At 37.5% G+C, this 26,782-nt stretch overlaps 1 protein-coding gene across 2 annotated transcripts in view; it reads right to left on the bottom strand.

The window, feature by feature from the left end:
• The window catches only part of PLCB1 (phospholipase C beta 1), a 660,162-nt gene that overhangs the window by 176,121 nt on the left and 457,259 nt on the right, over positions 1 to 26,782 (bottom strand). For both annotated transcript variants that reach the window (XM_080685590.1, XM_080685589.1), the window contains exons 7-9: positions 26,505 to 26,580; positions 19,771 to 19,871; positions 18,148 to 18,314 (exon numbers count right to left, since the gene is read on the bottom strand). In XM_080685590.1, the coding sequence (XP_080541716.1) occupies positions 18,148 to 18,314; positions 19,771 to 19,871; positions 26,505 to 26,580 (344 nt within the window). The remainder of the gene's footprint in view (positions 1 to 18,147; positions 18,315 to 19,770; positions 19,872 to 26,504; positions 26,581 to 26,782) is intronic.

Here is a 26,782-nt window from a genome sequence, read left to right as displayed (position 1 = left end):
AGCAATTTCTTCACTGATACTGCTCCTAGGGCAATGGAAACTAAAGAGAAAATAAACAAATGGGACTCCATCAAAATGAAAAGCTTTTGCACAGCAAAGGAGACCATAAATAAAACAACAAGAAAGCCCACTGCATGGGAGAACATACTTGCCAATGATATCAATGATAAGGGTTTAATCTCCAACATTTACAGGGAACTCATGCAGCTTAACAAAAAGAATATAAACAACCCAATCAAAAAGTGGGCAACTGATCTAAATAGACACTTTTCAAAAGAAGACAGAAGGAAGGCCAAGAGACATATGAAAACCTGCTCAAAGTCAGTAATCATCAGAGAGATGCAAATCAAAACAACAATGAGGTACCATCTCACACCTGTCAGAATGGCTATTATCAACAAATCAACTAATGACAAGTGCTGGTGAGGATGCGGAGAAAAAGGAACCCTCATGCACTGCTGGTGGGAATGCAGACTGGTGCAGCCACTGTGGAGAACAGTATGGAGTTTCCTCAAAAAACTGAAAATGGAACTCCCATTTGACCCAGTGATCCCACTTCTAGGAATATATCCCAAGAAACTAGAAACACGAATCAGAAAGGATCTATGCACCCCTATGTTCATAGCGGCACAATTCACCATAGCTAAGATTTGGAAACAGCCTAAATGCCCATCAGCAGATGAGTGGATTAAAAAACTGTGGTACATCTACACAATGGAATACTATGCTGCAGTAAAAAAGGAGTTCTTACTATTTGCAACAACATGGATGGAGATGGAGAGCATTATGCTAAGTGAAATAAGCCAGGCAGAGAAAGATAAATATCACATGATCTCACTCATGTGTGGGATATAATGAACAACATAAACTGATGAACAAAAATAGATCCAGAGATAGAGAAACATCAATCAGAACCTCAAACCTCAGGGAAGGTAGGGGAGCGTGGGGGTAAGGGGGAGAGATCAACCAAAGGACTTAATGCATGCATATAAACCTAATCAATGGACACAGACAACAGGGGGGTGGGGGCATTAATGGGAGGTAGGGGGTAATGGGAGAATAAGTACACATATGTAACACCTTAATTAATAAAGAAATTAAAAAATAAAATAAAATAAATAAAATAAAATGAAGTAAAAATGTTTTAAAAAATTATTTTTTAAACAATAAAGATGACCACAAATGAATCTCTCCTGAGGGAAAAAATCAAATGATAAAAAATAGGTCTTTAAATTTCTTATTTAGAATGATTTTATTTCAAATGGAAGAAGTATTTGGTTTACTCATATTTGGTTTACTCATATTCTTTTCTTTTCTTGTAACCTTTCTGAGGTGACTAATGCTAAATATTGAATTAGTTCCTTATTGTTATCATAAAAAATCATACTAATCTTTATACAATACATAGAGAGAGCCATCTTAACTCTTTGATCCATCACCATAGTTTGTTTCTTTGACCTTAACAAACGCCTCAAAAAACCCCAGCAGATTTGTGGGTGGTAAAGACTTTGCCAGTAAATGTTCGAAGGTAGCACTGTTTTCTTGTTGAAACAGTTTTGTATTAATATAAAAGTGGTATACGTTCACTGAAGAAAATTAGGAAGTGAGATAAGCAGAGGGGAAAAATAAAAACTTTTCTGAACGGCTCTAATTCTTCTTTCAGAGCTAACTACTGTTAAAATCTTGTGTGTGTGTGTGTGTGTGTGTGTGTGTGTGTACTTCCAGAAGAAAAACGTTTGTGTGCATTATTTAATGAAAGCACAGCCTCTGCCTTCAAAGAGCTCATAGTCTAATAGAAAATAAGACAATTCACACCTTGAAAACGAGATGTGAGCTCCTCCAAAGCAGGGTGTGCATTTATGTCTGTCATCCCTAGAATCTGCCACAAGGCTTTGTGCAGATAGGTATGTAAACAGCACTTCTTTTTGATGATCAGTGATTTAAAATATAAAATAAGTTGCTTTAAACCTGGAAGATCACGAAGGACAGCATAACTGATTCTTTTTCCTGATTAGTTGGATCATATGAAATTGCTAGTATTTGGCATTATGCAAATGATAACTTGATACAACTTAGTCTCTACCTGACTGTATTCCTCAGAGGACCTGCAGTAACTGCAAGTGTCCTTAGGGGCCAGCAAAGGAAAGTAATGTGGCTGCTGGACTAGTGTGTGCACCAAGTCACTGTGGGGTGTGGAAAACTCACAAGTGTATACCTCTAAAGGCATGCAGATGACAGCAGTAAAATATTGTGTGTCCAACCACACCATCTTTATGGTGCTGGATTTAATACTGAGGCTGTCACCTTGTGTCTGTTATCTAATAGGAAAAAATATCCTTTGGTCTAATCAGCAAATTTTAAAAGCAATTAAAACAAAACATATGCCAATATGGCAGTGATGAAAAATTAATTTTAACTTTACCATCAATTCCCATTTATTTCCTCTAGTGCCTTCTGGGCACTTGTGTTGAGAAAGATTTTGAAGTGAACTTTTGATTAATTTTGATATCAGCATGGGTACAGGACAGAAAAATGGGGGTATACAAGTTATATATTTGTCATTCTCAAATGAGGATATTATAATCAAAGTCAAGTTTATACTCTGCAATATGCCAGGAAGCATGGGTCAAAGTTCTATTTAATCCATTAATGAGGAAACCAGGAATATGACAAGGTATTTCAAAGGACTCTATGAGACACTGATACATGTATGTGTGTGTCAGCAAATTCCCCAAACAGAGAAAAACAACCCCAAAACCTGTCCTATGAGTCAATAGGACATAACCAGCTCTGTATTCAATTTAGCAAATTTTTGTTGCATTATCATATCTACCTTTATTATTTCATAGGAATTGAAAATTTTAGTCAGTAAAAAACAAGAATTAGGCAAATTGGTGTTTGTGAGGGTTATTTATAATTAATCATATTAAATAATGTAAAATTCCCCAGTGATGAATTTACCTAACTTGGAATAAGAATGATGAATGAGATTAGAGCACAGTTCAGATTATGATTATAGACTAGGTGAGCAAACACTGGGAACCCTCTTTCAACCCCAAAGCTTTACCTTGCTAACTAAAGGAACAAATGTAAAGATTTTGATGCACCAAAATGACTAAGCAGGAATATGCCAAAGTCAAGAAGAATCAATGAAAAAGTAAGGATAAGGAGTGGTCAGTTTATAATTTGCAAGGTGTCTGGAGTTCATTTGCAAAAATGCAGATGGTACTGGCATAATGAATTATCCCCCAAATAGTTCTGACTAGTAAAGGCTTTGAGACAGAAAATAAGAGTCTTACTGAATTTTCCTTTGTTGCATGTAACCTACAGTTAGAGTATTTGCATTTGCTGTTAACTTAAATGCATCAGTCCTTTTCTGCTGGAGGCTAATTCCAGCAGGTCATTAATGCAAGAAGTTCATTGAAAGGTTGATGAACCTTGGGGCTTCAGCAGGGCTGAATATCTGCATATTACCTGCTGCTGGAATAGTTGAAAGCATTTCCCCAAACCAGAAGATCTGCATATATTATTGCCTGCTGCCAGACAGCTGAGGGCAGTTCCCCCAACCTGATAATCTTACTGTTTATCCAACCATACCTTTGATATGTATATCTGCTTTGCTATAGGGAAAAATGTGTTAATAAAAAGCTAGGGGTCCAGAGATTCGAAGAACTTAGTTACTAAAGCTAAGCTTCCCTGGCTCCCCCCAAAAATGCCTTCCAAATTTATATTTCTTCTCTAGCCTCTTCATTAATTTACTCGCAGCCCGTTCTCCAGATTCCTGAACCCTAGTAGATGCAGGATAACACCCCGGCACTTTTCCACTAATCTTGCACTATTAATCTTTGCAAAACTGCTTACGTTTTTTTTCTGGTCCACTGAGGAGCATAGATGAATGAAAAACATTGAGAGTTAAGATAGGAAAACATTGATATTCTAAACAAATTAGTAACAGCACAAGAAATCCATTCCTGAGAGCAGTAACTGATCAGGGACAAATTCCACAACTATAGGATGAGTCAACTCTACAGACTCATAAGTCTCTTCTAGCTCTAAAATTCAATGAGTTCAAGTGGTTTAATATAATAGGGATGATTACTAGCTCAATTAAAACAAAATGTCCCATTATAGAATGAGATTATAAAACATCAAACCACAATTAAGAGCAATGCTACAATTTTCTGGAATAAAATCAACAGTAAAGGAAGTTAAGTTCAGAAGGATAAGGCCAGCTGACAAAGGCTAAAAGCAAAGCCCCCTACATATTTTCTTAATAAAACATTTGTATGCTTCCAATTGAGTGTGTCACTCATATAATGACACATATATATTGTTTGAACCACTTGGAACAGCGATATTCAACCTTTTCATCTCATAGCACCCATAGGCTAATTACTAAAATTCTGCGGCAAAGCAAAAAATGTAATTTTTACCAATCTGACAAAAAAAGGTATAATTTTGATTCATTCACACCAGATGGCTATTGTTGTGTTGGTTGTTGTCATCATTTTTTTATTTGACAATCTAAATAGTCAGGTATTGCATGTTTTAAAAATTCTTGTGATTAAAAACAAAACAAACAACATACAAAAATTCTAGTGGCATGCTGGTTGAAAACTGCTGACAGAGTCAAAATAGAAAAAATATAAACCCCTCAAGGAATGAAAAATAACAACAACTGCTCTATAAAGCAGTTGACCATTCAAAAAAAGTTCAGGTGTTCAACAAAAAAGTAAACTGGTGATGCAAAAGTGAAAAGATCTGACTTTTATGGGAAGGAACACTCTCCAAAGAGACATAGGAGGAAAGTGGCATGACAAAATGATGGCCCCCCAATGGCCACTGATATGACTCTTCATACTTCAGCAATATTCATGCTGCAAAGAGCTCTCAAATGTCACATGGGTTTGCACAGATGCCATGGCCAGCAACTGTACCTCTGCCTCCTTCTGCCTATCTCCCTTCCCTAGGGTAGATAATGACTGAGGCTCCACTGGTGGCCTCCTGAACATGTCAGGAAGACAGAAATTCGAAATTCTGCTGTGACAAAAATGATAGCACTCAGGGATGCTCTAAAACAATGCAGTGTATCCACTGACATGCAACTGGATGTATTTCATGCTTATCATTGCATGCAAAGGCCCTTAAATAATTTACTAGGGTACTAGCTATTCCGATATCTTATCTAAATCTGAGTTTATCCCACTGGTCTCAGGAACAACCAAGAGTGAGGAGGCTTTGTGTCCAGACAAGGGAACTTTGGAGAATAGAACAGAAGAATGGTCTAAGGAGTATTGTGGACTGGTCCTCCCATCCTCTCAGGCTCTGACTCCTTTATCTACTGATGTCTAGAAACCAACTTCCAACAGAACTTTTCAGCTTGACCATTCTGTTCTGGGTATCTGAGAATGATGTTTCAGCTCAAGTCTCTCGAGGAAGAACAAGATATCGTGAACTTACCCTGGAGCTAAGACACTCCTTTTTGGTGGTTATTAATAAACATATTTTTAGGGAGATGCCAGAGGTGGAGAATAAGCAAGGATGTGCCCAACAGAGTCCTGATCTTCAAGAACTTAAAAAACATACCATGGAAAAATTCTTATTTTTTAAAATATATTTTTAAAATTTATTTCAGAGAGAAAGGGAGATGGAGAGATAGGTAGAAGCATCAATGATGAAAGTAATTGATCAGCTGCCTCCTGCATGCCCCCACTGGGGATCGAGCCCACAACCTGGGCATGTGCCCTGACCAGTAATGGAACCGTGACCTCCTGATTCATAGGTCGACGCTCAACTACTGAGCACACAGGCCAGGCTCTCTCCTGATTCTTTACAGGAGCTCAGTGATCCAGGGAGGGAAACAGTACAGCATGATCAAAAGCTAATCTCTAGGTAGGCTCATGGGCACATTACCCAGGCACCTTGAAGTCTGGCTCTTTCCTGTTCAGTGTGCTTTTTAATGGGAGGGTTACCTTGGGAATCACCCCATCATGGTATCAAAGTGCCGACATGGAAGTGCTCCTGAGTTAGTCCTAAAAGCAGATGTGAGGCAGCAGCAGCAGCAGAGTGCTAAAGAAAAAATAATGCTATGGAGGTTCAAGGAAAGACATGTGGCTGGCTGTGTTTACAAACATATTTTTGTGTGTGTGTGTGTGTGTTTGTTTGTTTTTTGTAACGGATTCTGACTTTAAAGGAAATATATGGTATAAGTGAGAGCAAGATAGGAAAGGAAGAAAGAGAGAGAGCCAGTGTTTGAAGAGCTTCATGAATTTAATCTATTTCCAGTAAAATGTTTAACAAACATTTATATATTGCTTGCTATATGCAACTATTAACTCATTTCATCCTCATAATAACTCTATGAAGTGGATACTGCTTTTATGTCTATTTTATAGGTGAGATGGAAGGCAAGTAGCTTGCTTAACATCACACAGCTTGTAAGTGGATAAGTTGGGTTTTGAGACTAGGTAGTCAAGCTTTCTGTTCCATACCATTAACCACTACATTATGCTGCTGCAGAAGACACTGTACATAATCTAGTAATAGGAGAAGGTAAATAATACTAGGAGGAAGAGCTACATTATTTGAGCACCAACAATGTGCCAGGCATAGAAATCCTATGAGAGATGTATTTTTAAGCTCCCATTTTCAGTTGAACAACTGAGGCTTAGAGAAGTAAGCAACTTTTCTGGGGTTAGAGGGGTACTTTGTGTGAGAGCTGGACCTGGAATGCCTGCCAGGGCAACAGAAGGAGATAGTGGTGAGTAGGACTAAAACTTTCCCAGCACTCGTCTGGCTGAGGGACACGGATGATGGAAAGGAAAGCGTCTTGCCTCTGTGGCAATTGGCTTCAATCAGGGCACCCTGAAGGAGTCCTAAAATAGTCCTAAATGTGACCAAAGAAGATTTTTTTCCCTGTGATTTACTTATCACACTAAAACGTGCTACTTTAATCTCTCCGTTGAAAGAGCTGGGCTCAGGCAGGACAAATGACCCATCTGGCAGAGGCATGAGGATTAGCTCTTTGATTAGGATTTGTCTACCATAGTGTAAAATTCTTTTCCAGCCTGAGTTTGCATTCTAGTCTTTGCAAGTAATTTAAAGGCATCCTCTAGCATTTTTATTCCCTAACCCAGTAATCTAACTTTTAGGAAGAAAAATAAAATACAACAGAAAACTTGTTATGTCAGTGCGAGGGCAAAAGAAATGCTAAACGGAAGATGTGACACTGTTCTGTAGATCTTGCAAAAAATATGCAAGTTAGCTTAAAGAAATAAAAATCGCCCCATACAAGCAAATAACATCTTTTAAAGCCCGGAAACCCAGAGAATTCTCTACAAATTATGCCTTGCAAGACAGATGGCCTATAAATCCACAGTCATCACACATTTGAGATGGGCAAACTGGGCAACATGTGTGCCAGCTAGCATGGCCACTGGCCTCATTCTATTGAGCCAAATGTCAATTAGGCAGGCTCTGGCTCTCAAATGTTTGGATGTCACTGGGATTAGGTGGTTGAGAATCCATTCGTCATCAGTCAACCCCCACTCTTAATGTAATGATACCAGAGCATGTTGGAAGGCTACTGGTCCAATAGATTATTTAGCACCTTCTAAGTCACTTCCACGCACAGCACTGAGAAGCTATTTCCTTGGCTCATGAATATTCCTAGTGCTATGACCCTTATGTCAATTCTGCTAGAGCAGCTCAGATAAAGTAAGTGCAGATGGCTTTAATATCCCATGGCTCACCAAAATCCTTTTGTCTGCTTTCAGAAATTGTCTATTAAATGTTCCGTTTTCACTTATCTTTGCTTGGGCACAAACTTTCCTATTACATTTGCCAACTAACTGTGTTTTTGTACAGTACATGAACTCTGCTTGTTTATTTACCTATTTTATCTTTTTTTTTTTTCCAATCCTGAAGTCAGTATGTTCTATACATGTTCTCATGTATTCTTATTTTAGGTTGAGAAGTGTCAGACATTCTTATTCCATCTTGATTGCTAAACCTGTTTTATTACCATAACTATGTACAAATACAAGCCCAAGATACTGTGTGATAATGGCCACTAAATGGCTATGTGCTCTTCTCAAAAGCCTTTACAGATTAACTCCATTACCCAGCTACCATGCCTTTCTGTGTTCCTGAGTTCTCCCATATTAAGTTGAACTTGTTAATGTGGTTTTGTGTGAAAGTTCTTAATAATAACACCTACCTTTGATTTAGCACTTTTCCTTTTCAAAATATTCTTACATCTGCAATTTATGTAGGTAAGACAAAGTTTTATTATTTAATGTGACATATAAACGTTGACCCAATGAGGTTAAACAATCCCTTTAAATTGACATGGCTACATAAGCACAGAATCCAGATTAGAAGCCTCTATAGCTTGGAGTCTTCCCACTAGATTTGTGAAAGAACTAATTGGTCATTTAGGGTTAGAGGTTTTCAGAAGGTAGTGAAGAAGTTCACTGCATTTTATTAGTGCACATAGCCATTTAGTGGCCATTATCCCATTGCTGTATCAGAAGTGACCCTTCACAATGGTTCCTGAACCATAACGCACAGGAGGCAAAAATGTTCTAGATCCTTAACTAGAATGCCATGTTCCTTGGTCAAGCTGGACAATGGCTTTCTAATGTGAAGGAACATGACCTTCTCTTTGTTTTCATCTCTTCCAGTGTCTAGCATAAAGGCAAGTCCACAATATGTGCTCATTAATGCTTTCTATAGCTACTTGAACATGTTATCACTTAGTGCCTGAAATGCCACCTGACATTAATCTGCCCCTCATCTAGCCCTCTACACGGCAGCATTCCTGAAGTACAGCTCGAATGTTTGTCTCCCCTTCAAAAGCCTTCATCCTTTCTTGCAGAGGAGTTCTGCTACACTGACTGCTACATGCGGAGAAGAATGGCACCTTTCTATTGTCTAGTACAAGGGTGGACACAGGCAGTAGGGCTCAAAATGTGTGTTGACTAAATGAATGAATGAGCCAAGATTAGCTTCAAGGCCTACATGTCCTTTTAGCTTCCCTTCTCATTTACTTCCTTCTCAAAAAAACTGATAAAAGTTACTTGACCATTCAAAAACTCAATTTCCATCTGGTCAGCATGGCTCAACCTATGAACCAGGAGATCCTGGTCAGGGCACATGCCCAGGTTGCAGGCTCAATCCCCAGTGTGGGGCATGCAGGGGGCAGCCAATCAATTATTTTTCTCTCACCATTGATGTTTTTATCTCTCTTTCCCTCTCCCTTCCACTCTGAAAGCAAGAAAAGTATATTTAAAAAATAAACAAAGACCCAATTCTCTCATTGTAAAATGGAGGTAATAATACACTCAAGATTTGCCCTGAGGTTTATACAAGATAATTAGCTGGTAAAGAGCTTGAAGTGATTCTTGACATCCCTAGAACCTCAACAAATAAAACATCCCCTTTCCCTGGCACATAAAGGACACTAAATAGATACCTGAGGAATGGTGGTGTACCACATTCTATCTTGTAGTATAGTAATTTATATATTGATATATTTGCATATACCACCTGTCTGAATTATAGTCTCCTTGAGGATGAAGACTTTGTCTTGATTTTGTTCCTCTTCTTTGTAGTTCTTAAGTTAGGTGGGCAATACATGCTTATTAATTAAAATATCCATGCAACTGTTTCAGTTGTGTATTAGAATAAAGAAAAGAGTGCAATGAGCATCAGGTATCTTTGAGGATCTCTCCTTTGATATGATGGAGATTCTTGAAAAAATCCTTTCTACATGGGCTCCTGGAGTTTGCCCCAGGATTGAGACCCAGTCATGCCATACTAACTTGTGTGATGACACCACTTTTATGGCTGTCTTCTTTTTTTCATTCACACTTCCTAAATTGTCCTACTTGAGATCACCTATTAGATAAACTCCCCATGCTTGGGTTCTTCTCCCAGGGTAGGCTTCAGAGGGAACCCAAACAAAAACCAACTGCAATGTTAATATTCATTTTCTATGTGTTAATGTAGAGTGCTAGGTGAGAAGGTTAATTCTGTCAGTCATCTTTAGTTAAGACTTCCTCTTCAAATAATGCTATTTTTACTCTGTAGATAATTTTGCTTTTGCAACTGGAGTCCTACAAATTCCAGTGGTTTAGAATTAAGGCAGAGCTCCTAAAATATTTGTAAATAATTAATGTAATAATTGGTCATTCTCAGCTTCCTGACATTATTTCACCCATTGCCATGGCACATTTTTTCAGCTTTCCTGTTAAGTGCTAGGGTTGGACAGTCCACATGTCCCCTCACCTGGCTTTCTTGTGGTCATTGCTTGTTTTCCATGAACTTGATTCTTTCTGTATTTCATCTGTTTCCCTACCAGTTATTTGCTATAAAATAAACTGCTAACAAAACTGGATTCTGGGTAATGCAGATGTTGGGAGGCCAAATGGCTGTGGCTTTGTGGCCTTTCTCCAGCACAGTGCAATCTGCAAGCTATTCCTTTTATCTGAGCCATAGCCCCACCTAATTCTTGGAAGGGGAAAAGTATAATAGCCAGAGATTATTAATGCTGTGCTCTTATGGGAGGTTGCAGCTAGGGAAAACATAGCCATTATCTGCTTTGTCCAATAGCTCTCACACCAAGGGCAAGGCATCTCAGGAAGGTATACTCTGATGCCATAAAGAAGCTGTCACCAAACTCAGCATACCGGGGTGGATTAGGCTACCAAGCTCACTTCCCCACCTCTTGGGACTGGCATTTGACTTTATCTTTTACTATTTATATTTTTCCCGGTTGGTTGTTTTATGAAAGAGGCCATTTTGGCTGTGAATGGACATGGTCGTGACTTTGAGATGACTGAAGAAAAAGGCTAGAGGAATAAAAAAAACCCAAGACTTCTGGGTCAGGCATTTGGATCTCCTCAGATCAATTCTTGCTTCTTGGGAAAGGAGGAAATGCAATCACGGAGGAAAAGTGAAGGGAGTTATCAAGTCAACTAATGATCAATGGACTCATAATAACTATCTTGAAAAAAAATGTTTTTTTCATTTTAGCTGATCTCTCATACTTCAGAAAAATATCTGAACATATGAAACAGAGTTAAGAGTAGCTTGAAATATAGGCACAGATGATAATGTCATTCTTCTGTGACCTTCCACAGAAGCTACAAAGTCAATAGGAGGATTTTAAATGGGATCTTAATCAATAAAATACTTGAGTGGCTGTTCAGCAGCTTTCTTAGTGTAGTAACTCAATTAATGCACGAAGAGAATTGCCTACCTCATACAGTTTTCATCTGTCTTTGTCTATTAGGAAGAAAATCTATTGCATTTACTAGTAAGTTTACTTTGTTCATTCATTTTAGTTCTTTTACTTTTTGCAAGGAATCTATTTAAAACTATTTAAATGAATGCCACCTTAATTGTGAGTCAAACCTTTGAACCAGTCAATATTTCCTCCAGATGAGTGGTTTTTAAGCTGTGCATCCTGAATCCCGGGGTTTGTGGCAGAAGTTCCTGCAGAAAATGGGGTGGGGCAGGAGAGGAGACAGGAGCAGGGCAGCCATCAGCAGCTACACTCCAGGCTCCCTGTATTCAACTAGTAGAGTGTTCCTAAAGATATTTCCTACACATTGGCCTTTCTTATGAGACTTTGTTGGAAGAAACAAACACAAATAAAAGGATGCTATGTCAAGGAAAAGTCTGAAAACCACTGCTATGGATACCTACTGCTATCTTCTAAATAGCTGGCCTTGCATCTCTTTTCTCAGCAAGTCTTGGTGGAGGCGCCCAAGCAGAAGTCTGGAGTAGTGGGAAGGACTGTACACTGGGACACAGAAAATGCGCCCTAGTCTTAACCTCTTCTGTGATATGAGTTGGGGCTAAATAGCTAAGACCCTTATGGACTGGTGATCCCATGAGTTGAGGCCACTGGCCAGGGATGCATGAGGGCCAACAAGGCAGTTATGTGATAGGTCAGAAGAGATGAGCTGTGGGCATTTGTTCTTTACATTTGTTCTCTCAATGCTCAGCTTTTGGGACCTGACACATCTTTCACTTTTGATTTTGTTAGGGCCATTTATAAAAGTACTTGTCTTTGTTTGGTTTCTTCTAAAAGTAGGTTTTGAGACAAAAATTTGAGTAAATATAGTTTATTTCAGAGGTTACTCTAAAAAATAACTGTAAGGGAATGGAGAAATGAAAAGGGAAGGAAAGAGCTAATGAAAGGAACATGATCAATCAGGTTACAGTTGTGGGCAACTAAGGCTAAATTTCACTGAGGCACTCCAGGACAAAGTGGAGAAAATGCATAAAAAATGTCCCACACAAGGGGCAAGGAAGATGAGGTACTACTTCCTGAATGAAAACCACTCCTGAGGCCATGGAGTCCTGGGCACATGTAGGTTGTCTATGAGGGCTGAGAGAAGGTCCTGGAGAATTGCAGAGGCTGCTGTTAACCATGTTATAATAATGAGTGCCAAGAGATATGGGAAGGACACCCAGCTCTGTTAGTGTTGTTATCATCCCACTTTATAGAGGAGGAACCTGAATCTCAAGCAGGTCAAGTCACCTGCCTGAGATTAACTGGCTTAACCATCATAAGATGCCAGCATTTTTAAAAATTATGGATGCATAATAGACATTAATAAAAAGTCATTATTATTTATGATTTCTACTTAATGAAGAGAAATGGTGCTAAGAAAATAATGATTTTTAAAAATCTACTAGAAAAATTAAGTGATAAAGTAAAGAGTAAGAATGTGTATGACCAATGTTCTGAATCTCACTTCTATACCAATTAATGGTTTGAAATTATTTGGTGTAAATGCCAATTATCACTTTTCATTAGTTCAGGTCAACCAAGATGAAGTGGGCAACAATTAATATACACAATCTTCTTACCATGATCAACTTAGATAATTCTTAAAGGGATTTTTTTTTAAAGATGAAAAAACTAGGGGGTAGAACTGATTAAATAGGTTAAATGGTTTCTTAAGGTTAGGTAAACAGTAATGATGAATTACTGATTTCTGACCCAGTTGTAGTGGGTTCTGCTGTTTTTATCCGTCCAGTGTGCTCCTTTTTTTTTTTTTTTAATATATTTTATTGATATTTTTACAGAGAGGAAGGGAGAGGGATAGAAAGTTAGAAACATCGATGAGAGAGAAACATCGATCAGCTGCCTCCTGCACACCCCCCACTGGGGATGTGCCCGCAGCTAAGGTACATGCCCTTGACCGGAATCGAACCCGGGACCCTTCAGCCCGCAGGCCGACGCTCTATCCACTGAGCCAAACCGGTTTCGGCAAGTGTGCTCCTTCTTAAGGGTAGCACACCCCATTTGAATTTCAGGGAACCCAACCACTTCTTTCCTACTGGTAGTCCATGTGGTTTAGGCAGTAAATTCCTCATCAGCTCTAGGGAGAGTCATGTGGCCTAACTCTGTCCAATTATTACATTCCATCTTTTGGTCCTCAGCAATCCTAGCTCAGGAGTGGCCTTGGCTGACTTAAGCCAAACTCCAGGTTTCTGAGATTTTTGATGGAAATATCAGTCAAAATTCTTTTTACTTCAGGAGTGACTGCCCAAGAATTACAGCCAGTACCAATAAAATGACAGGAGATCATGCAGGACAATGCTTGATGACACCTTTGAGCCCTTGGATGTGGTCATGCCTGAAGTCATTAACACCTTGCCTATCTGCACCGGTAAATTCCTTTCTATGCTTCAGTTTGAGTTAAACTTCTATCATTTTTCAATGGAAGGAGTTCTCTCTAATACAGGTTGTGAGATTCCCAAGTCCAGTGCTCTTTCTAGAACACTCTAGGTGCTTCTTGCTCTTGACAATAATGGTACAGTATAGTTAATTGTATCAGTATTTTAAAAGAAAGCAATACTGAAAATACAGAAGGGTTATTTCTACTGATGCAGTCATTATAACTTAGGTCTATTTGAAGCAAAAGTGCTTGTGTATCCAAACTTCTATTGGCTTTGCTGAAAACCAAATTGCTTTGCTATTATTAATACTGAGTTCATTTCAACTATTAAACTATTAACTTAGTGAGTACTGATCTAAAAGAGAATACATGGTTCATTTTTATGATTTCATTGCAACAAAGTGGGGAAGCTTTTGTATAGCACACCTTATACAAATTTAAGAGGAAAGACTGATCATAAAAGAAATGTAGCTTGAAACATCTGCTAATATTGTATAATCTATATTAATTCAGTTGTTTAACAATACCCATAAACACCTGCTCTTCACAGGAAAATAAAAGTATGAACAGACTCAACTGTTTTATTTTGGTTTGACAGTTTATTTGAGCAAAATTTGATCTTCATTTATAGATATCTCAGTTGAATCTAGAGGTCAGCATTCTATTACCAAAGGCACAAATATAACTATTCTATTTTTCATGCTAAATTTACTCACCAGCTTTCTTCTAAAGAGCCTAAGTGATAAAAAGAAAAATAACTGCTCAGGAGACATTAGTCTTCAAATTCCAACATTCACGCCCTCTTGTTTAAAGAGGCATGTGTCATTGTGGATTCCTGTGTTAAGCATACTTAGGTTTGCAGGGCAAACAACATGGCAAGGAAGACATATTTGCCAACTTCGGGCCACAGCATTTCTCAATGTGTGGTTTTAAATGAAAATAATAAACCAAACTCTTTTTGAGAGCAGTATCTTCTGCAACAAGATTTAAAACCTTCATTTGTGGAACCCAAACATGTAAACATTTGGCCCCTTCTGTGTCAAAGACTGCACAAAAATCTTCTGATTATTGATAACCAATATATACATCGCTGGAAACTGAAATTCCAGTATGGAAATGTGGCCCACATGCTAATGGTCACAGGTCCACAAAGCATCAAAGTCCACTATCTCTCCCCACTTCCATGCGGTACAGCTATAGTCAGCTAACCAGTGCTCATCTTTTAGCATTTAGGCTTTTGGCCACACTGAAAATTTTTCATTTCATTTTATGCTACCTTTTATATAAAACATATAAAATGCATATAAGAACTAAATATTAGCACAAGTCAACTTTGTGTATTATTTCTTTAACACCTACTTTAAAATATCTTTCATGATATCAGAGAGTATATATATACTTATGTTACTATATATTATGTATGTGTCTTATTCCTGGCATTTTATCAAATACTAGAGGCCCGGTGCACGAAATTCGTGCTTTGGTGTGGGGGGGTGTCCCTCAGCCCAGCCTGCACCCTCTCCAATCTGGGACCCCTCGGGGGATGTCCGACTGCCAGTTTAGGCCTGATCCCTATGCAGGGACTGCTGGCTCCCAACTGCTTGCCTGCCTGCCAGCCTGATCACCCCCTAGCCACTCCCCTGCCAGCCTGATTGATGCCTAACTGCTCCCCTGCCAGCCCGATTGCCCCCAACTGCCCTCCCCTGCAGGCTTGGTCACCCCCAACTGCACTCCCCTACAGGCCCGGTTGCCCCTAACTGCCCTCACCTGCTGGCCCGGTTGCCCCTAACTGCCCTCACCTCCCAGCCTGGTCACCCCCAACTGCCCTCCCTTGCAGGCCTGGTCTCCCCCAACTACCCTCCCCTGCTGGCCTGATCACCCACAACTGCCCTCCCCTGCCGGCCATCTTGTGGTGGCCATCATTGACCACATGGGAGCAGCCATCTTGTGCAATGGCATGAGGGTCAATTTGCATATTACCCTGCTATTATATAGGAAGGATAGGTAATATGACAGTGTCTTTCTCAGATGAATGAGACCAATTTTGTGTTTCAATTTACTAATGCTTGGGCACATTTGAAGAGCTAGTCAAAAGTAAAGCAGCAAAAGAAAAATATTATAATGTAATGTTAAACGTCCTTACTTATTTTCTTATGTGTTTATTGATTAAAATGTATTAATCAGATGTTTCTTGAAGACCACTTGGTTTTATACCTTAGGTAAATCTTTTGATGTCAAAGCTTTGGTTTGCTTCTTTGCAAAATAATAATGTATGTATTAAAAGTTACATAATAAAGAAAGCTAATTTCCTTTCTCATCATTCACCATATTGAAGTCAAATAATATTTTCTGAAATTATACTTTGTTGGATTTAAGAAGACACACAGAAAAGAGTTCCTGGAAAGACCTTAAAGTCAAACTTCAAAATCAAATTAAAAAATAATTTTCATTTTTGAAAAAAAAATATCTCAAACTCTTAGTTACTAAAAAATATCTCAAACTCAGTTTCTAGAATTAACCTTTAACTTAACAATGTGTTATTCCTATAAAGACGGATTTAAAAATCGTTCTCCTATTCACTATGAATAAAAAATCTCTAATCCTCTTTGTTCAAATAAACAGAGCCAAAGCAGCAAACAAGATGACCTGGTGTGAAAGATCTCAAGTTCATTTTCTTATTGGAGTTTTTGGGTTGAGAAATAAATTCTGTGATTTAAAAAAATCACACCAAAATGGACATGGAAGCTTCATGATGAATCACATAGTTTGTGAAAAACTGTGCTATTTTCAATGTACCTGAATTGTGTGTGCTTGTGATTATAGAATCCATACCTGGTACAACTATATAATGGCACTAAATACTCTTGCAAATGCTAAGAGACATCATCTTAACTCTCCTTAGACCAAAATTGGTTCTTGCGGGATTCTAGATTTTTCAATAACCTATTGTAATTTTTTTCTTTGTATCCTCTACTTTTCCAAGGCATCAGACTTGATGTCTGGGGATCCTATGCCACCTGAAACATGGGCTGTCAGCAGTGTGCTGTGAAAGGAGGGGAAAAGGGCAACATTTAGGTTCTGAAGTGTGTCATTGGTTTCACAAAAGCTTTTTGTTTTCCTAGTTTCTTAAGCTAACATATTTTTACAAGTCTTGCTGGATCTGCTAAGATACTGTTAGTTATTTTTTGGTGCAGTTTCGATTTCAGAAAGGAACTGTCAAATTATTTAGGAGAAATCTCCAAGGAGTTCCACTCTGCTAAATGATAAGGAGAAATGCCATGTTTGTGACACCAGGGAAGAAAGGGCATCATATGGAAATAAGATCAGAGGGGCAGGCCTGGCAATGCCAGCATATACTGTTGCCTCAGTTGTTCCCTTCAACTGACCTTGGCAACAATAAGAATGATGACAAGAGCAAAGGTAAAGTGCTTGACCAAGAAAATAAATACTAAACAATGTGGTCTATAAATTCCTAACTAATAGCATGAAGTATAAAATTAATTATAAGAATTTAATTTATACTTAATAAATACTTTCGTTTTTCATTTAGAGGACCAGTTTCAGAATAAGTACAATGGGTTGAAAACTTTTAAATCTACCTTTATGATAACCATTCTTATTAATGACTATTCAGCTTGCTAAAGCTGTTTGTTACTTATAAATTACCTGCATATTAACATGCAATTTATTTCTTCTTAATAATTGGTTAATTGTACTTCTTTTCCTCCCCATGGAATATCTAGGCATTTGCAATAGCATCATGATGACACACCAATTCTCTCAGAGTAGATATCTCAATCCAGATGAGGCTTAGTGGTAAAGAAATAGCTGGAAATCCTTTTCAGGGACAATGATGCTACAAATAATTGAAAATCCTTGGCAATTAAATCATCATGATCTTATTTTGGCAATTCATTTCTCCCAAATCAAAAACATAAATTTCTTAATAACTTCCAGGCAACTTAGAGCTATCTTCCTGATATCAGTTTTTAGACTCATGTTTTTTTCTATAAATACTAACTTTTACATAAAAAAATCAAAATTTTATATTTTCCCAAGTGGACAAATTTGTCAATAGTGTAAACTGGAATAAGATAAGGCTCCAATCTTTTCAGTTTTAGAGATTTAGAAATATCTGTGGATCACTTCTCAGAACATCTAAAAACAGACCCTAAAGAACAACCTGTAAGACTGTGAATTTCCTGTCTGAGAAAGAAGCATTTAGTCACTGAGTAAATTTAAAATAAAACAAATGATTAGACATCTAAAAAATGTCGCATGCATATATATAACTACAACAAAAATAACATATCAAAGTAAAAAAAAATCTACTTTGGATTGAACCACCAGTAACTTAAGACAGAAAGGAAAGCAAGCATACAAATGCGTGACCCATTCACAATTAGAAAGCAGAACTTCCTTATGGTGAGGGACAAAGTGGACTGACCTTTTGTGGCGAGGCTAGTGTTGGGTTCATATTTCTCAATCAATACTTGGACTTGCTCTTGTTTTAAAGGTGGGTAAAGTATTTCATTTAGCCGGGGATCTCGCTGCTTAATGTTGATAAAATCCATCATCTGGTCAACAGTAAGGTATGGCCTGCTTTTGGCACCACTAAACACAATTAAAAACCATAAATTAGAATATTTTCCACCAAGTCTCATTCAGATATTTGCATTTAGCTATAGAGAAACCAAATCCTGTCATTCCTGGTAAGAGCATGTTATCCTGAAGTTCCTATCTTGCCCTAAGACATCATGCTGCTCCACTACAACTGCTGCATCTCCCCGGGCTACAAATAAGTTTTCCAATCACTGCCACTAAGTCCCAGTGCCCTTGAACAATGCCCAACGCATGACAAAATCCACAGTAGGAACACATTGCATCTCATGTGTAAAGATAAACCACTCTAACTGATCACAGAGGTATGGATTATTTTTTTATTATGACACTACATTTTTTTTAAATGTATCTTCATTGCTGAAAGTATTAGAGATGTCCCTTTTTTACCCCATTGACCCCTTCTAGTCTGTACCTACTCCAAGCCCCAGGCCTTTACCACACTATTGTCTGTGTCCATGGGTTATGCTTATATGCATATAAATTCTTTAGTTAATCTCTTCCCACCCACCCACTCACCCCCATCTTCCCTCTGAGATCTGACAGTCTTCCATGCTTCTATGTTTCTGGATCTATTTTGTTCATCAAATTCCCATATCCCACTTAATCATTTAAAGATGTAATAAAAAAGTAAACAATATGTTTAAGCACATTTTTCTTTTCATTAAAGTTACATTTCAACAAGAGTCTATAACTCTTCTATATGGTGTGATTCACACTTCACATTTTAATCCTGTTGACAGCCAAAAGTCAAGTTCAATGGTACAAATATTGCACATGTTCAATAAATATAGTTGATTGCAATGAACATCAGCATGCAAGTATATTCAACATCATTCTCAGCAGCACTGTTTGCCTGTCTTCCATATGAAGGAATCCTTATTGTATTTATCAATTTTGGATTGATTTTCTGTCATCATGTAGATTTCAGTATATCAAAAGAGTAAATTGCTACTTCCCCACATTTGCCTTTGAGTTTTGGTTTCTTTCTTATTTTGTTTCATTTATTTAAAAAATTTAATGCCTATATAATTTCCAACATATAATTTTCAGCTGGGAGGGTTCTTAGTGATCCACACTTGTCATTTCACTAATGCAGCTCAGAGAGGTAAGATGGCTAGTTCCTAGTTCAGAGTTCTTTCTGCAACATGAGTCTGCCTCAGCTAACTGCCTCTGTTCTAGCCATAATCTTCAAACCACACAGAGCCCCCTGAGGTTACTAAAACAGCTACACCCAGCAACAAATCATAGCAAACTTCCACTCATTAAAAGCCCTGGTTGCACCTCAGGGGCGGGAATGTGTGATTGTCTCCAGCAATTACACAGAAGCACTGCTATTAGACATAGTGCACAAGAGGGTCTTCCTCTCCCTCTATTGCTCAAATTCCTGCCCTAGCTGCCCAAAGACCATTGAAGCTGGGAAATAGTGGGTTAAAATGGATGCTCTTACAATTCGGAAAAGATGTTATCAATTTCAGGTCGAGGGCAAAGATGGTTCAGGAATACTCTGTACACTTCTGGAGTGAAATCTTCTTGAGGTATTGAATCATTCTGGGAAATAAAACAACACTGTCAGTTAATGGTCTTTTTCTTTCCCTATCTTCCTCCCTCCCTGCTTTCCTCAATTCCTTCCCTCCCAACCTTCATTCCCTCTTTTCTTCCATGCGTTCAGGGTAAATATTCAGAAGACATTCATGAACCCAGCTGTGGGCTCCATTTGAACACTGAGATGTCAAAAACCTTATTCTCTCTTATGTTTTCATTATAATTTAAGTGTAAGAGTTTTATTCCAAAGAGATGTTAAGGCAATTTTCTTAAGTACATTTCTAAAGTGAAGTTAGATTTAGTAAAAAGAGGGTCTCTTTAGAATATTTTTAAAGTTTGCTTTTTGTTTTGGTTTTAATCTTTTTTATTGTGATAACATTTATACAACATAAAAATTTTACCATTTTTAAGTGATCAGTGACATGAAAAACATTCACATTTGTTCAAAAACTGTAAAGAACTAATTTTGTGTCATTTTTCCCCAAATAATGTTCTTTCCAGTTTAAATAATCTGATAAATTATAAAATCTATATATATAAAAGGCTAATATGCAAGTTGTCCGCTCGGGAGTTCAACCAGGAGAGCGGGAGTTTGATCACTCGCTATGATGTGCACTGACCACCAAGGAGTGGCGTGGAACATGGTGGGCGACCAGTGGCAGCGGCGGGGTGCTGAGGGAGCGAGGAAAGGAGGAGGCAGGGTGGCGGGGAGATGGGGAGGCCAGTCTAGGGACCCTACCCTGCATATATTTCGTGCACCAAGCCTCTAGTGTTTTCATAAGACAGGAACCATTATTTCTCACTGGATCCTCCTGGTCCTATTGTTTGGGAAGCAAGTCACTGACATAAAAAGTCACTTCTATGACTTATTTTTCTGTGTAGTCAGGCTGCCATGGAAACCGGAAGCATATATTCAAGCCTTTGTTAACAGGAAGGACATTCTTTATGCCGTTTTCCTATCTCAGGTAAGTGTTTATATGAGTGTTTTTATTTTCAAGCCCTTAAATCAAAGAAAACGCCCTTCCTTTTACCATAGTCATAGGTTTTGAAATGTACTTTTATAAAAGTTTCTAAAAATTATTGTCTGAAATCGTACACTCCTTGCTAACAGATAAGAAAACTTAGCTCACCACTTAGCTCACTCCCATATTTGTGGACTGAGCAAATAAAAGAATATGTTTTTTGTAATAAACCCATTTATAGAGCACAAAAAATCTGTTTTTAAAAACAGAATTTTCAGACAACCAAACATTATACATAGCAAGATGCATTATACCATTAAGCTTAAATACCTGGACACCAATTTTGAAATCATGAGCACAAGTGGCCAAATCCAAGAACAATGGGAAGTTTCCATGGATTGTTTTATTGGTGCTTTGCCACTCATAAACTGGGGACAAGTACAACCTGTAAACTGGTTTCCAAAGTCCCATTCTTTTCACAAGATGGAAGAAACCCTTTGCCTAGAAGTTGTACATTTTCCATTGCCCCTTTCTGTGACTTGAGCACCCACATCTCCTTAAGTAGCTTTGTAGATAGCTGGAAATGACCCTCTCTATTCTACTTTTTGGCTGAGAGACACAGGGAAGATAAATATTTAAATATCAATAGTAGTAAAGAAATACTGAATAGCTCTGTTAGCCAACTCAAGCATTCGACTTTCTTGGATTCTGTGAACCCCAAGTGTGTTCTCCCATTCTCTCTACTATTTAGTTACTATTTGGAGTTCACTCCTCTCCCCACCCCAACCTTACCCAGCACACACATATATGGATTTTATCTAAGAACATCTATAATTGTCTTCCTTCCCTTCCTGACCCCTTTTCTCCCTCCCTTTTTGTCTTAGTTAAAATCTCTTCCTCTGGGAGCCTTTCCTTCCTCCCAGACAGGGTTTTGCCTTCCATTCTGTGATACCATCACACCTTGCTTGTCTCATATTTCAACACTCATTTAACAGGATTTTGCTCCCAGCTGTACGATTCTATTACTTTCCAGCCTGCAGATCTACACAAGCTAGGACCTAACTGCTCTGGCTCCACTGTGTAACATACTGCAGGTGCACACTAAATACTTACCAAAGGAATGGATGTAATTCATGAGAAAGGTAGAAGTTGATAGCAAGGACTTATGTGCTGTGTTTCCCTTAGAATAGCAGATTTAACTAAAGTCATTTACATAAGATTTCAGACACATAACTCCATAGAACAATATGCTTTAGTAAAACTCTAACCATTGTTTATTTACAGGCTGTGAATCAGAAATTCTTATAAAGAGGGACAAATTAATTAAGATAATATGAATAAACACAATTTATTGTCATCACCAGTTGGATGTTAGAGCATAAAAAAAGGAAACATTTCAATACAGCTGATTTTCCTTGTCTCATTTTTCTCTTGCCCAACTTGAGCAAGGCTTTGGAGTCAGTGGGTGAAAGTGAGAGAAAAAAATATTTTGTTAAAATGTGCATCATTGGGTCCTAGCTGGTTTGGCTCAGTGGATAGAGCATCGGCCTATAGGCTGAAGGGTCCTGGGTTCCATTCTGGTCAATGGCACATACCTGGGTTGTGGGATCAATCCCCAGTAGGGCGCATGCAGGAGGCAGCCAATCAATCAATGATTCTCTATCATCATTAATGTTTCTCTCTCCATCTTCCTTTCCTCTCTTAAATCAATAAAAATATATTTTAAATATGTATTACTGAAAACTAAAGTGAAAGAATATAGGGTAGTAATTTTGTAAGAAATAGGTATTTAACATTCAGAAAATGTTATTTGAAAATATGTTAATTTATTGTAGTAGACTCTAATAACTCAAGAGTCCACATACAGATTTCATCGCAACAAAACAATGAATTATTTCTCAATAAATTCAGTGTTTTAACCTATTCATAATATGTTTTTTCTGAAGCTATAAATCAAAAGTTGAGTTAGCCATAATGTACATGAAATAATTACAAGTAAACTGCTCATAATCAATCTCTGAATGTTTTTTGTTAATTTTTTATTTATTGATTTCAGAGAGAAAGGGGAGAGAGAGAGAAAGAGAAAGAGAGAGAGAGAGAGAGAGAGAGAGAGAAACATGGACTTGATGTTCCATTTACTTAGGCATTTATTGCTTGATTGTGCCCTGACTGGGACCTTGGCTTATCGGGACAACACTATAATCAACTGAGCTACCCAGCCAGGGCTTTAATGAGGCTTTAAATTTTTTATATTAGTTATTTTAAGAATCACAGCTACAGAAATGATTATATTTCTGATTTATATTTAGGATGTAAGACATAGGAGAAAGGCAAATCTAACAGTTATCCTGTGAAAAATTATTTTATAATTTTTATTCATAATATTCTTTAGTAAATTTTAAGGTAGTCTTTTAATCCAGAAAACACTATTTCCCTCAGTATTGCATATACTATATGTTCATAACTATAGTAAACTTTGTTATTTAAAACAAACACATGGATTTACTCCTTATCTTCATTATTAAATGAAAATACATGTGCTAATGTTATGCTAAGACTAGAATATAACTATAGTAAACTTTATTATTTAAAAGAAACACATAGATTTATTCCTTATCTTCTTCATTAAAATGCAAACACATAAGCCAATGCCATATCAAGACAACCATACAATTCCAAATGACACTGAGCTGTTCTCAAGTTAATAAGACTTAAATCAAAGGTAATTTGGTGCAAGTAAACTATTTTCAGTGCTCAGGAAGTTTGTGGGTAAAGTGGTAATTTTCTGAATATGCAAAGGTCTTCAAAGGTTTCACTGGAAAATGTGTTTGGATTATTAATAGAAGGACAGTAATTGCTTCGTCTCTCTTTTTAGCTGTAGAACTACTTTTTAACAATTAATGTAACTTGGACAAGCGACTGTAATCTCTAAAGGAGTACCCTCTAAAGGAATTTGTTATTCCAATGGATCACGTTGGCCGGGACACAAGTTCAAGTGCATTAATTATCCCTAACAATGTGCACAAAGATAATGTTTAAAAAATCTCAACAGGATATCCACTGTGTTTCTGGTAATGTGCCTATTTACAGAACACAATTAAATCTAGTTGGAATGACTGCCAGCTATGAAACGAGGCTCCAGACATGCAGGACTATCTACCATTTATGTAACTTTTCTTCTGTGTAGTATTTAAAACACTTCTTGTTAGGATATCCCAAATCTTTTTGCTAATTAGTAGATACTTTCTAGAGACACTGTTCTGTGGATATGAAATTACAACAAGGATTTAAAATATAGTCAGTTTGCAGAAGCATTTATTTCCGAGCTCTGAAACTGTCTCTGCTTTTTAAATTTTTTAAAGCATTCAATTTCTACAACTCTTCCAAGTAAAGTGTACTTTACTAAGAATAATGATCTTTCAAAACTTTATGATGGAAGCTGATCATATTTTTAAAAAATCTCCAATTTGTTTTCAGAAAACTGTCATAACATTTAATTTTCTAAAAGTAAATACGTTTTTCAATTTAAACATGTATTATTTGAATCTCATTTTCCTTTTCAAATGTCTCCAGTTGACTTTGGTCTGAAAGCGTGAACCTATAATAGACATAGTGGATTGTAAAAACTCAATTTATATTTATTGACCAAATTTTCAGAATCCAATTGTTTGGAAAATTGCAATTTACAGAGTATTGATTGATGGGTTTCACTTTCTATGCAGTTTCATTTTCTACTCCTTTTCCTTAGCTAGATATTTATAATAATAACTTAAATTTTTGATCATTATATTTCACCAATGTTATTCAGTAAAGGTAAAATCGGGAGCAGTTACAGAGGAAAAACATTTGATGCCCATCTTTCTAAATTAATCTCTCCCACTTTCTTTTTGTGCTTAAATGCAGTTCTCAAACTGGCCAAGTCTTTCTGGCCTCAGGGCTTTACGCACATTGTTTAATTTTTCTGGAATGAGCTTCCCTCATTCTCACTGGCAGCCCTCCACTCCTTTTGCTCCTAGAATTCCCCACAAATTACACGTCAGTCAGTCAAGGTGTTTGACTAGCATCCCCAGACTCTCTGATCCTGGAACCCTGGGACTTCAATGTGTTAATATTCTCAGTGCTTGAGGGTACCCAGAAAGAGTTCAAGAAATATTTATTTAATTATCAACCTTAGTTATTTCTTTCCTACTCCAAGGCATCTAATGGAAGAGCAATAATAAGCAAGTTTGATCATTTTATTTTGCTTATTAAAGTGAAGGTTAAAATGTTTGGGAGCTTCCCCACAGCTATGCCCTAGTGTTGGAGCATCAGCATCTGTTTCCACCTGTAGCAGGAAACTGGTGGTGGAATGGCACTCTTGGTTTTCCTTGCTTCCTTCTACCTACCAAAGTCGTTATTAAACTTAATTTTTCTGAAAAGTATTCCCAACAAGCACTGACCGGTGAATCTAATAATGGCACTCATATTTTTTCACATTTAATCATACACTTAAGAATGGCTCCTCAACTTCATTCTCTGCAACTTGAGCATTGCCAGTGGGTTTTAGAGGCTCAAAGATTCTCCCTACAGCATAAGGATTGTCCTTGGGAAAGTGCTTACTTGTTGCTTAGATACCAGGATAAAAATACTTTGTAACAGAAAGGAGAGTTCTGCATACAGCATGAGAAAAAGGCATTCTACAATAAACTCATTTCTCTCAGAAACAATGGTAACAAATCATTTTAGAGACAGGCATGTAGACATGTATTGAAATGAAGGCAAATTCATTGAGTTTCGGTGATTAACACATATTGAGTGCCTTGAATGTGTTGGGCATGAAAAGAGCATATTACAACCTTGTCTTCTCATCTACCTTTCCACCATCTGAGCAAAGTCGCAGTCTCAAAACTTCCCTCTCAGCACAAACTTTTTGAGCACAGCCCTGCAGAGCATGTAAGTATATTTCTTTATAAACATGTACTGCTGTACTAATTGCTTAGTAACTTATAACTCTTAAAACTAGAAATTTTAAGAGTGAGATAAGATTAAATTCATATTTCAAACATCTTCCTAATCATAATCTATAATGATTAGCTAATATCTCCAGGGACACCACGAAAATATTTATTAGTGAGAAGTTTAAATTCTTGATAATGTTAATATTTTTGGCCAATACATTTATATATCAGATAGTTTTTATTTTTTATTGATAAAGAGCAAAGTTCTTTCTAGATTAAAATATTGGAATAAGGGGAGTGAAAGAAAATATAATTACAGTGACCTCACATATTGTAAATATTAACAAATAAGTCCTATGGTTTTCTTCTCTCTCTCTCTCTTTTTTTGTTTTGTTAATTCTCACTGGAGAATAATTTTTCCATTGATTTTTGGAGAGAGTGGAAGGGAAGGAGGGATGGAGTGAGGGAGAGAGAGAGAGAAACATTGATGTGGATTGGTTGCCTCCTACACCTGCCCTAATCAGGCTGGAGATCGAATCAAATCTGCAACCCAGGTACAAGCCATTGACTGGAAATCAACCCGTGACCCTTTGGTGGGTGGGCCAACTCTCTAACCACTGAGAAACACAGCCAGAGCTCCTATGGTTTGATGTTTGGATAGCATTTGGGGCAATCTATACTTTAGTAGGATTGCTCAGAGATATTTAATAGTGCTAATTTTAGATAGGCAATATGCTCACCCTTGATGATGGAAGACTACAAGCCTCTAAAGCAGTTTCAACTCGTTTCCGGTCTGCTGAAAACAAGCGGTATATGCTGCAAAGTGAAAGCACAACAAGTGAGAGGTTTTTGAAAGCCATATGGATCCCAGCACTTGTAGGTGATGCCAACCGAAAACATTCCATTGAATCAACCTCATTGGCATTCAGCTTTAAAGCATTAAAAACTTCCCATCATACCATGCATATGCACATGTGTTCTGAAAGATTGATGCGTGTGCTTTTTATAATCAAAGTGC

This window comes from Plecotus auritus, assembly GCF_963455305.1.
Source record: "Plecotus auritus genome assembly, chromosome: 8".
NCBI classification, from domain to species: Eukaryota; Metazoa; Chordata; class Mammalia; order Chiroptera; family Vespertilionidae; genus Plecotus; species Plecotus auritus.
This window is presented reverse-complemented; position numbering and strand designations above follow the sequence as displayed.